Here is a 12,497-nt window from a genome sequence, read left to right on the forward strand (position 1 = left end):
ATTTGTCCTCAACATTTTATAATTGATGTTCCCACTCTTGATGACACTAGTCACACAGCTGTAGGAAGCAGGATCTATTTTGAGTTATTCTAGCCAATAAGACAATGAACTGAAATCAAACACTTTTCCCAACAAAAGGTGGTGTAGCATTACAGCTGTGGCTCAAGGGGCGATGCAAAGGAGGTCACAGGGACAGAAAACAGGCAGGGATCCAGCTGTTGGCAAAAGCCAAATGAAAATCCCTGACCTATAGAAAGGAATGGCTGGAACACAGGATGACAGGGAACACACTACTGCACAAACAAAACAATTAACACACACCGTAGGGTATGCAAAAGTGTTCTGTGCCACTGTTGTTTAGACAAAGTACTGTAGAACACCTATGCAGATTCACTATTTTTGTGTACTCGTTGATTTCTTTGGTTAACAAGTGAAAAACAAAGTGAGGGTCAATTAAAGGGGGGCTGATTAGATATTAAATACCATCAGTTGACCACAAGAAGCACACAATAGTAAAAACAAAATGCAGGCTCAGTCTGCCTCTACACTCATGACACAACATGCATACAGCACAAGAAACGCTGGACACAAACTAAGACAACTTAATTATATTTATTAAGTAAAAATCAAATAGCATCTTATATACATTCATAGAAAAAACCCAATCAAATGTTTGAAATATTACAATAGCATATTTTGAGGATTAATATTGAAACTCATCTACAACAGGAAATCAGTCCATTGCACATCTCTGATGTGAACCTGCTGCAAATGACATGTACAAGAATGAGTGTACAACAACAGTAGAAGAATGTACTGTATTCGTTCCTGAAAACTCAAAAAAATACTTGGAATAAAAGGTAAAAAATACTATGTGGTATGTCTTGGTAGAAAAGCCCTATGAGGATGTTCCTGCTTTGTTTGAATGGCTCAGTGAATCTATGGCCAAACTTTAATATGGCCAGGAAGTGGAGTACAACCACTCATTTTTAAATTGTTGAATAGACATCATAAAATATTAAGTACGGCTGGTAACAACACTCAAGTAAATGTAGAACAGTGCTTGGATGAGTTGGTGAAAAATACTGAGATCTGTACAGAACTTGCTGTTCATTATTAGTACACAGATGAAAGAGAAGTGATGTATATTCACTTTCAGAATCAATCCACTTTAGGATTATTAATTAAATTGGTTAATTCAATGCCTTGGCCCATGTTACTTAACCATGCAATCAAACATGCTCAAACATGGATACACAAACCCAAACATACACAAAAGTTGGATTGTAATTACCCGAATGACGTGTTAACTTTATAACTTAAGACATAATAAATAGACATTGTGAAAATGCATGATATGCATAGGTTTGTGAAGAAGATGTCCACATAAATATTCAGCAGTTGTCAGTACTTTAACGGCCACATTGTATTATTCAATTTTCCTGTGTTGTGGTACTGTAGGCAGCAGAGGCTAAAGCCATTCACATGACAGTTCCTTTTTGGTCCCATTAAAAGTCAATGATGTAAAACAAAACACTTCACTGTCAAACCTCAGTATTGAGATTAAAATTTCAGGGACAGAAAAACAAAAACAATGTATCAAATTTGATCATAATTTTCCACTAAACTTTAACAGTCAGAGCAAGATAAAAGGTGGACAACAAAATCATCTTTCAGGGAAGTTACTAGAGCCAAATACTCCGTGGTAACCTTAAAACATGTACAGAACATAAAAATCCACAATACAGTGACTAAATGTGCACCGGAAACAAATGTCACGTTGAGTCATTATGGTTGGAGTCTGCATAACAGGGCTTCATACCCCTAACATGTCAAAGGTCATTTGAATAAGACCTGGAAACTACATTTTTTTAAACCATAATGTCTTAATTGTTACTACTTGCTTTGCCCTTGGTGGGCTCCTAAAAACAGACATTCATAAGTTGTTCAAACCTAGACCCTCTACTGTCATAGAGTTTAAGAACCACTGGAAACACGTCACACTGACACATGACATATGCTCAAACTATTTTGTACACATGATGCACCTGGCATCTGGCACCTTCCTTCAGCAGCCAGCCACGACACTGCTACTTCGTTCAGGTTTTTCTTTTTTGTCCTTCCATGAATGCACATCATCTCTTTGTGCAAGTTTCACACCACCTCATCAGACTCCAAGTTGTATTCTTCATACAGGGCATCTAGGATGGCCAGCTGCTTCTCCATGGCAGGCAGGTACACACCCAGGTCCCTGTGCACACCGATTGTGAAGCCACTCTTCAGCTCGTCACCTTCTCTGGACACTAAAGCAGCAGCGAAATTTTGATAAGAAGGGGCAGCTCTCAGTGCCAACTGTGGGAGAAAAACAAAGTGGTCACACTAAGCATGGATTAAACTCTGAGACGATAAAAATACACATATGAGAAACCAGTGGTTTATATGAGGAACACCTACAGCAAATACACCTCGCACAACCCATCCGTGGTACTGCCGAAGAGTCTTTCCATAGGCGTTGTCTGAGTGAAAGAAAAGACAGATCGTCAGATAGAAAACACGATGAGTTTTAATTGATTGGTGCATATCTGACTTTGTATCGTTAAAAACAAACTCACTGAGGGCACTCTGGATGTCTTGTTCTCCTGCATTGATTTCTGACAGAAACTCCTTGAGGAACTTGAGGCCTCGCCGGAGCCACAGCAGAGCTTCAGTGGCAGAGTTGCGTACCTGGGTGACGTCTGCCTGCACTTCATGCAGCACGATGGACTGTAGTGTGGGGAAACTGTCGGGGTCTGACATCAGCTTCTGTTGAATTTTCTATAGGGATACGAGATGAGCTGATGTAGCAACACCAATCTTTAAAAAAAAAACTCATATTTTACTCTTTCACTTTTCTCTTCTTCTTGTTGTCCAATTTCCCAACAAAAAAGGGAATTATACATTTTCACATGGCTACTTCTTTTCATGAAAATATGTGGTATAGTTTTGTAGAGGTTAAATGACAACACATCAGCGAACATGTCACATTATGTTTAGCATGAGATTTAGAGCCACTTGTGTCGAACAACTTTGGCTCTAAACCAAATGATAATTTGTTGAACAGTACGTATTCTAATATGTCCACTTACCTTGATGTTTCCAACAAAATCCATTTTAACTGGAGCAAACACTGTGGACCCGAGCTTGTCTGAGAAGAAAAAAATCTTTCATCATTTCTTTGTTTTTTATGAAGAGCAGATTTTCAGATTTGCATCTTATATTAAAGGACTACAATGCTGTGACTATAAATAGTAGATGATGAACAATGCAGCTGCCCCTCAGATTTTTAAGCGATTGCAAAGGAGTCAGCAAACTGCTGTGTAAGAAATTAAGAGGAGAATTTAATCTCTTCATTGTAGATTAAAAGGTAACAATGATGGGGAAATAATACAGGCTTACGATGACTAGAACATCTAAAATCCTAAGCAATTCTGAAAGTATTATGCCTGAATAAGATTTCACAGATTGGTTTTGCATTGCAGCCACAAAAGCTCACACTCCATGTGTAGATTGTTTCATAAGTACAATATACCACACACAGCTACCACAGGCATCTGGATCTGTGTCAAGATTTGACAAGAGAGATGTCATCAACAGGGGCTGCAAATGTTTGAAAACAAAGCAAGGTGAGCAGGCTTAATCTTTTATATTGTAGATAATGCTCAAGTAGTTTTTTATTTATTTTTACTTTTTGACAGAACACTTACTTCTCACCTTACTTAATATGTTCACTAGCCATGTAGATGTTGGTGAATGAAAAATAGGTTAACACCTGGCCAGTTTACATGTGTGCAAATTAATCCTAAAGATTAAATCTCCCCCTAGCTGATTGCTGGCTTAAACTGCTCCGATTAAACTCTAGCATGTCAGCGGCCTGCGTCACTTATCCATCATTATCTGTTTTGTGAATAAACTGACAATTCTGGAAAAAAAATGTTGGTAAGGTTTTTTGTTTGTTCTTTTTTGGTTTACATCATTACATTGACTGAATCGATTGAGTTATATGTAATACTCTGAGTAAATGTGCTATACACACACACACACAGACACAAATACATTGTCCAAGGTCACTTCTGGGGACATTACCTAGACTTATTTCATGTAGACTTATCCTAACATTAATCACTGACCCAAAAATCAGCTTTTTCCCAAATGTGGATATGGCTTTTGTCCCCATTGAACTAGCCTTTAGTCTTACATTTGTCCCCAAAAGTAACCTATGACAGACCCACACACAAACACACACACAGAATCATAATGATTGAAGTTGAAAATCAAAACGTTGTCATACAACTGAGCCATAAAGAATGAACAAAATAAAAAAAATAAAAATACAGTTGCAGAAGAAATAGGATGTAAGTATAAAAGAAAAGGAGTTTATGAAGCCAGGATAGAAGGCCACCACCTCATCGATGACAGACCACATAAGTGACAGAACATGCAGAAATTACAGGAAAAGGAAAGAACATTTCCGAGTACTTTTAATTTTTTCTCATTAAAAATGAAGAAGATGGGTTTCATGAGAAAAACGAACAGAGTTGCAGAAAGAGATGAGGAGAGACTGAAAGTGACTGGCCTACCTAATACAGGCACTATTGCATAGCATGAATCCAAAAACTCTTGTGTGGGGATACCATTGTCGTCGTCCAGTCTTAAATCACTAAATCTAAAAAAAAAAAAAAAAAAAAAAAAAAAAAATGAAACAGATTCAAACAGAAGAATACTGTGTATTAGAAGACTGTACGCCATTTCAACTTTTATTTGAACAAATCAAACAGAAAAAAGAAAAGGGTACAAACATCAAAACCAAGCCAGAGAAATGATTCACACAAAGTGTCATGCAATTCTATGCCTGACGATACCTGAGACTAATCTGCTACTTTTGTCAACGACTTTACAGACTACTGTTCTAAAACTGTCCCATCATTTTTAAAAGACTAGCTGCAAAAATGAGTCATCGTCTTGCAGTTGAATACTGGATGAATGAGACAATGATTTCCTCCATTATAATAATACTATTTCCCTCAAAACTGAATATTACAGTACTGATCATTCACACACTACTTTGTTCAGAAACACTCTCAAACATAGAAAGAACACTTTTAACATACAGAGTGAGACGTCAACAGGAAAGCTTTACAAACCCAAATATCAGACGAGGGCCTCTCTGTGTCATGTGATCAAGAGAGAACACACTAATATAAAACACTTATCATGACATCTAGAGATGGATTCAGTTCAAATGTTTAAAATCTAATATTAGTCCTTTATTCTGTGCAACATTGTTACAGTTAATATAAATTTTCACAAGTAACTCTGCAGTGTAGTCAAAAAGATGCAGCAGAAGTGCAGTGCCTTAAAGACACAGTGACTACATATAGCTTAGATTGGTTTATCCTAATACTTTACTGGTGAAATATCACAGCTGATCATAATGTTACCTAAAGGATGTGGCCTTCCTGAGTAGCATTTTCATACCTGTGACTCATTGTGCTGAAGAATGTTTCCACCTCCTCTGTGTCTTCTGGCTCTGTTGAATCTCTGGACATCTCTCCTTCACGCTGAGCCTCTTCTTCCTCGCCTCGGTCTGGAAGGGCGTCCTGTTGCTGCTGAGGCTGTTCAACGCTCTCTTCCTTGTTGTTGTTGTCATGCTCTTGACTTTGGTCCACGTTGTGCTTCTGCTCTTGCTTTGTCTCCTTTTGATCATCGGCATCGTTCTGCTCATCCTCTTCTTCATCCTCCTCCGCCGGATGGTCGTAGTGTTCAGTCTCAGAGGTATTCTGGGTAGTGTGTAGAGAAGGGTCAACTCGCTCTTCCTGGACTGAGCTGTTGCCATTGGCTGCATCAATGTCTGTATGATACAGCAGACAGAGACATGTACAATGCGTGTTAACAGATAAATTGCCCACTCTAAAGCCCAGGTTGAGCCATTATCACTTTTCAGTAGACTGATTGAAGCAAAATGTGAAAGCAGCAGTTTGAGGACTACACAGCTATGAATCAATAACTGCTGGCAGGACACACCGATTCAAACCTCATGCTCATCCTTTATTTAGTGTCTCAGTGAAATTGTATGACAAACTTTAGCAGCTCCACACTAGATTTTATATGGAGTTTAACATATTGCTGCACTGACCTCTATGACCTCTCTGAGTTGAAAGTTTAAAGTATGACCACACCCTACGTCACAGTTGGGTGTGGTAAAGTGTGATGGGTTTCACTTGTGACCATACGTAACAGTGATTAAATGTTATGCAACACTGCATTATGAAATTTTGATAGGTTATGGTTTGCATCATTCTTTTTAGGACCATTTCTGAGGTTTATTACCAAATACAGAAAATAGTGGATACCATTTTAATCAAAAACAAACTAAATGTAATTTTTTTTAAACTGACAACTTCACAACAGTGCTTATTATTTTGAGTTGATATGGCCTATTCTTTGAAAGTACTGTGTAAAATATTGAGTTTGAGTCTCTTGGGAATAATCTGCATTTTAATTCTCTCTTTCTCCCAATTTGTGATTCCTGTGGATATACAACAAATCAATACATGATAATAACTTTTTCTTGGATCTATCTCATCAGCACTGTTCAGGAAATCCTAGCAACGCCTTCCAACAGCTAACACTAGGTTGGAGGGTTGATACGACAGGATTTGAACAGGTGACTGACAAAAGCTCTCCACATTATGCCATGGGGCATATTCCAACTAAAAATATATATACTGTAGCAAATTTCCCTTATATTATGTTTGCATTTATAATGGAATAGTTTATAATCCATAACAGGATGGGAAAGACTGGATTTATTTCCCATCATCAATAGCAGCTGCCCCAGTATAACAGCCTTGGTACTGCTAAGGGAAATGCAATAATGTTACTGGGCATCCATCACTGTCCACTCACTAAAAGGCAATAATCTATCCATATCAGTTCAGATGATACACGCACACAACAACCAGGCCCCATTTGTGTAGTGTGGTCGTCCCTTTATGGAACGCAGTAATGGTTTTCAGTTCAGGGAACTGTGTAGCATGTAAAGTAAGTGGTTGGGACACTTGACTTACCTGATGTGGAAGGATGGTGTTCCAGTCTGTCCAGTTCATCCGGTCCCTCTGCCCCAGAGTCTAGACTCTGGTTGTCATGTGCAATTGTTTCCTCTGTGGTTTCAGGCAAGTCTCTCCATCTGAAATGTAGTGGAGGGTACAATGTTAATAAAACTTGGATACAAATGTGTAAGTAAATCTATTAGAGAATCATGCCTAATGCTGCAGAAATGTGATACAAATTAATAACTCATTAATAACAGAATATCATTATATGTCTGCAGGGGTAATATATCTGTGTCTCACTTTGCTATGGGCTACTTTGATAGTTAATGATCGACACAGAGGCAGTAAGACAACATAATTATATAAGAGCACAAAAGACTTACTTTTCTCCAAGGTTCTGATTTAACTGATTGACCAGTTTAATCTGTTAGAGAGAAAAAAAAGACATCAGGGGATTACGCATATATTTATTTTTAGAACAATCCAAGACTTGTTATATAATAGATTATTATTACATTGGCTGGTTGGAAACAGAGGAGGTGAGAGAAACATACCTTCTGAGGTTTAATGGCTGCTACTGGGGGAGATCCTGGTGGACTCTGTGTTGCCATATCTGTACTGAAAGTACGATTTGCTATTTGCATGCATTCCTCTAGAGTCTTAAGGAAAGTGGTGCATGTAGACTTCACCATGTTTCCAGTGTCTATTCCTGTCTGAAAAGGGCACACAAACATACACATTTGCCAACCATGCAAAATATCCCAACATCTCATCACTGAAACCATTGTCATGCAAAGAGACAGGACAGAGAGCAATTGAATAGTGTGCTAAAATGTACAAAGTCAAGCTTTTTTTTTTTTTTTTTTTAATGTACTTGTGATAACATTTTGCGGCTTGACAGTAAATGTCTAGTCTATTTTCCAGTGTAAGCACATAGCAATTGGATGTCTCTGTAGTTGCAAACCGGCTACCCTATACTTCAGTTTCTCACCAACGGCAGCTTCTCTTATTTCATCAACTCATCCAAACCTTAGCCTTACCTCCGCTGTGTCTCCTAGCTCATCATTGTCCTTGATCTTGTTTACTTGCTGGAAAAGAAGGTCACAGTACAATCGGAGTTCTGACATCTTAGTTTTCAGCGCTTCTGTGTTCTCCTGTAGTTCTGAAATAGAAACACATTCAAGCAACCAATTAGACAAAATTTGGAAAGCTCTACAACGATTACCATGTAGAAAATAGTTGATATGTAAATAATTACACAAAATCTCTACTATGATAGACGTGGATGTCATAGCATCCAATTACCTTTTTCTCTCTTAGTTCGGTTGTCTGTAAGGCAAGCTTTGGCTGTTCCCAGTGCCACCAGCCATTTCTGCCTCTCTGCTGCATTGATGGCTCTGAGGTAAAAGTACTGCTCTCCAGGTATGGTCAAATCCATCCGTGTTGAGTCAGAGGAATGAACTAAAACACAGCATCAGACAAGGAGACATATTTGTCAGGATTACATGTTTCTTTTCCAAAAGGTACTAGAATATTAAAAATTAGCACCAGGAAACATAACACACAGAATAAAGTGAATTGTACCGACCTTGGATTTCACAAACTGAAACTTTAATGCTGCCTTTGCAGCCTTTCCAGGCATCCTCTTGGGAGTCATAGTAGGACAAAGTTCCTCCATCTAGCACAAACCAACGAGGTTGCCACCCTGAAAAGGATATTTCAAAATGTAAACAATTGCTGTAACATTTAAAGCACGATTTCGTTTTTCAGTACTGTAAATTATTTTTTGCAAGTTAGTTAGCTTCATGAACTAGGCAAGACTTTAACTTATCCTTAAGCTATGTTAGCAACAACTAATCAGTCGTTAAGTCAGATTATAATGACAGATGGTGGAAACTATGCAGATTTAGGCAGCGCTACATGTTAATACTTGATGAATAAGGTTCATTTCATATTCTTTATTTGGCTAGGAGAGTAAACGAGAGGCTGCTAAATATGTGGCGGTGCATAAACTCCGATAGACGAAAAGATGCTCGTTAGCTCAACACAAGTGTGCTATGTACGACGTTGTCATGCTAGCTAGCTGCCTCAAAAATGAGAGCTAAACCCGAAAACAGTAAACGACCGTAGCAATAACTTACCGCTTATGTAATTGGTCCACTTATACAGCATTCCTTCCATGGTTTAATTAAGTGTTTTTGCCGTTCATTACTTGTTTATCATAGCGAGATATGATGCTCAGCTGATTGCAGCGACTCCATTGGGCCCCGGGTGTGATGTGTGGAGTAACGTTTAGCGTTTACATTTCAGCTACGTAGATAAAAGTGCGTAAAGTATTCCTTGAATCACGAGAGCAGCTGACGATGCCCCTCCCACTTAGGTCAGAGGGGATTAACTACTGTGGGTGTGAACTGTGATGATTGACAGAAAGGTGTGCCAATGAAAGGAGGGTACATCCGTCTGAGGCGGGGCTTAAATGAATGTGTCCAATTATAGACGTAGGAGGGCAAACAGCTGAACAGTGGCTGCGTTCATTGCAGAAGTTGGTTGCCACGTAGTTGCCAATCCTGTTGCACACATTTTGGCCACCGTTATTTTTTTCGAGGATGATTTAAATTACCTTTTTTTCAGCAAATGTTGTGAAAACAAGAGCTGTAGTTTAGCAAAATGATGGTTTTCTCTATTTGTTCGATACTGCTCTCGTTGTTTGCGCTTGTCACTGGGGGGAAACTGCCCGAGCCAGAAGTAAAAATTGAAGTTATACAAAAACCCTTTATGTGTTACCGTAAGTCAAAATATGGAGACATGCTTCTTGTACATTACGAGGGATACTTGGAAAATGGGACCATGTTTCATTCCAGGTAATGTGCAGAAAGAAACTAATAATGTTGCATGTATGCCTGTGCAATGTTGTCACACTCCTCTTTGTTAATGATAAATCACATTAGGGTCACTGCTTGTTATAGATGTAAAAAAAAAAATCAATATTGCTAATGGACTACAGTATGCTGCAGCCCACGCGTTATCACTGTCTGTGCCATTGTGCATTCACAACTCAACATTACCACTTACCAACTCGTCTTAAGTTGGGTGGCAACCAGTTGATCATTATAGTGCATCTTTGTGATATCAAGTTTGTGTGTACTGGACTTTTCTTTTCCACAACGAACACTGATGGATCTTCGTGACTCTTGGCAGCCGCATACAGGGGGATAAAAATCCAGTATGGTTCACCCTTGGGATCCGAGAGGTGCTGAAGGGCTGGGATAAGGGTCTGAAGAACATGTGCACAGGAGAGCACAGGAAACTGACTGTCCCTCCATCTCTTGCATATGGCAAGGAAGGACAAGGTAGTATTTGTATTTCAGTACGGGGATTAGGGAGGATGATGTTGCCCTCTGTGTTGCATCATCACATATTTGTCTCTTTTTACATTAGTGTTTTTGTGTATTTACAGGCCAGATCCCTCCAAGCAGTACCCTAATTTTTGACATTGAGCTTATGGAGATCCGAAATGGTCCCAGGTCACATGAGTCTTTCCAGGAGATGGATCTCAATGACGACTGGAAGCTCTCCAGACAGGAGGTGTGAAATTCTTTTCAAACTGCTGTTGTCACAGTTTTTGTATTTAGAGTGTATTGTATTGCGTATATGTATAAACATATGTATGTATATTTTGTGAATGTCATCATTATTCTGTATCCACCAGGTGAGAGAGTACCTGAAGAAGGAGTTTGAGAAACATGGATACTCGCCTAACGACACACATCATGAAGCAATGGTAGATGACATTTTCAAAAATGAGGATGAGGATAAAGATGGTTTCATATCGTCTAGGGAATTCACCTACCAACATGATGAACTTTAACAGGTTTTAACCGGGGATTTTGTTTTTTTTCTTAACTACCTATAATATTTTTACGACTCATTTCTTACAAAACAGTGAACAACTTTGACAGGTGAATTAGTTACTGGTCAGTCTTACATGGATCTCTCCACAGAGCTTGTTTTCTAAACTGCTTTTTGAACAACTTTGTCCTATTTGTGATTTGACTTGAATACATTACTTTTGTTTTGTGAGAACCATAATATATTCATGTCTCCATTATACATGCACTGATAGTATCACCACAGATGTATTTAGACTACAGTATTGGAATATTTGGTCAATTGATTTCATGAAATAAATGTTAGGGTTTTTTAAAAACAAACATAACTTATTAATGTTGATTTTTTTTCTGTGCATGTCTTCATTAATCACTAGAGGGCACTCCTGTCCTTGATATTTGTCTAATACTTAGGCTAGTCCTCTATCTCCGTCTTTCTGTTTCCACTGGCATTTCAAACCCTTAAAATGAGAACACTGACATTTTTTGGAATCATGAGGAAGTTGCAATACAGTATGATGATAGCGGTCCAATCATTTGCAATGATGACTTTTAAAATATGAATATCAAAATATGCATATTGATTGAATTACATCACATCTCTATCTCCCTTCTCTCTCCCGCTCCCTCTTTCTCACTCAAACCAACTGGTCAAGGCAGATGGCCGCCCACCTAGAGCCCAGTTCTGATTGAGGTTTCTTCCCGTTATAGGGGAGTTTTTTTCTTACTGCTGTCACTAAGTGTTTGTTCATTGGGGAATGATGGCTCTATGAAAAGAGTACTGTCTAGACCTGCTCTATGAGAGAAGTGCCCTGAGATAACTTCTGTTGTAATTTGACACTATATAAATAAAATTGCCTTGACTTGACAATTAAATTATTTCACCTATTAAATCACCCATAACTGTCTTCAGCAGCACTCATTTTTTCTTAGTGGTATCCTAAATATCCATTTTGTAGTGAAGAAATACTCCCTAAAACTGAACCCAAATTAATCCTGAACAGGACGTGTTTGAGTTGAAAGTTGAGTTATTTAACAGAAGGGGGGGGGGGGGACCCTCATAGGACGTCATCAAATTTCCCTTTGACTCAGGACTGTACCTTTTGTGAAAATAAAGATTTTCTGGTGGTAATAGTGTCAGATAGAGTACAAGTATATAATATGCAGCACAGAAGTAACTTATGACTCAGTGATCCACCAGGAATCAGCTATGCAGCGAGCACCATGTTTTATGGATCAAAGATGTCACTGAAATGTGGGACAGCTGTCAGTGCTCTCCACAGTCTTTTCTTTAAACCATGCAAATTAAAGCATTGTAGGATTTGGCTGAACATTGGTTGAGTGAATCTTGACAGCAAATATAAGCTTCTCAATTTAAATAGACCCCAAAAAAAGGTTGTCTGATGATGCAATCGAGAGAGAGGAGGATGTAATCTTGGTACCCAAATGTTATATCCCCCCTGACAGAAAAAGGCTGCCATCAAGCATCAGTGCCACCATCAGGATGCAGGTGAGATGT

At 38.6% G+C, this 12,497-nt stretch overlaps 2 protein-coding genes across 2 annotated transcripts; one reads left to right on the plus strand and one right to left on the minus strand.

The window, feature by feature from the left end:
- Positions 1-599: 599 nt before the first annotated feature.
- Positions 600-9,363, minus strand: plekha8 (pleckstrin homology domain containing, family A (phosphoinositide binding specific) member 8). Its single transcript, XM_062422867.1, has 13 exons — positions 9,233-9,363; positions 8,680-8,796; positions 8,397-8,552; positions 8,132-8,253; positions 7,646-7,804; positions 7,475-7,515; positions 7,107-7,225; positions 5,515-5,887; positions 4,617-4,702; positions 3,126-3,184; positions 2,613-2,814; positions 2,455-2,516; positions 600-2,352 (listed from the first exon to the last, which is right to left on the minus strand). The coding sequence occupies exons 1-13, from the start codon at positions 9,270-9,272 to the stop codon at positions 2,155-2,157; spliced, it is 1,734 nt and encodes a 577-aa protein (XP_062278851.1). The 5' UTR covers positions 9,273-9,363; the 3' UTR covers positions 600-2,154.
- Positions 9,364-9,626: 263 nt separating this feature from the next.
- Positions 9,627-11,862, plus strand: fkbp14 (FKBP prolyl isomerase 14). Its single transcript, XM_062422650.1, has 4 exons — positions 9,627-9,952; positions 10,290-10,441; positions 10,549-10,676; positions 10,801-11,862. Exons 1-4 carry the CDS (start codon positions 9,759-9,761, stop codon positions 10,957-10,959), a joined length of 633 nt encoding a protein of 210 aa, XP_062278634.1. The 5' UTR covers positions 9,627-9,758; the 3' UTR covers positions 10,960-11,862.
- The last annotated feature ends 635 nt before the right edge of the window (positions 11,863-12,497 follow it).

This window comes from Scomber scombrus, chromosome 7 (genome assembly GCF_963691925.1).
Source record: "Scomber scombrus chromosome 7, fScoSco1.1, whole genome shotgun sequence".
NCBI classification, from domain to species: domain Eukaryota; kingdom Metazoa; phylum Chordata; class Actinopteri; order Scombriformes; family Scombridae; genus Scomber; species Scomber scombrus.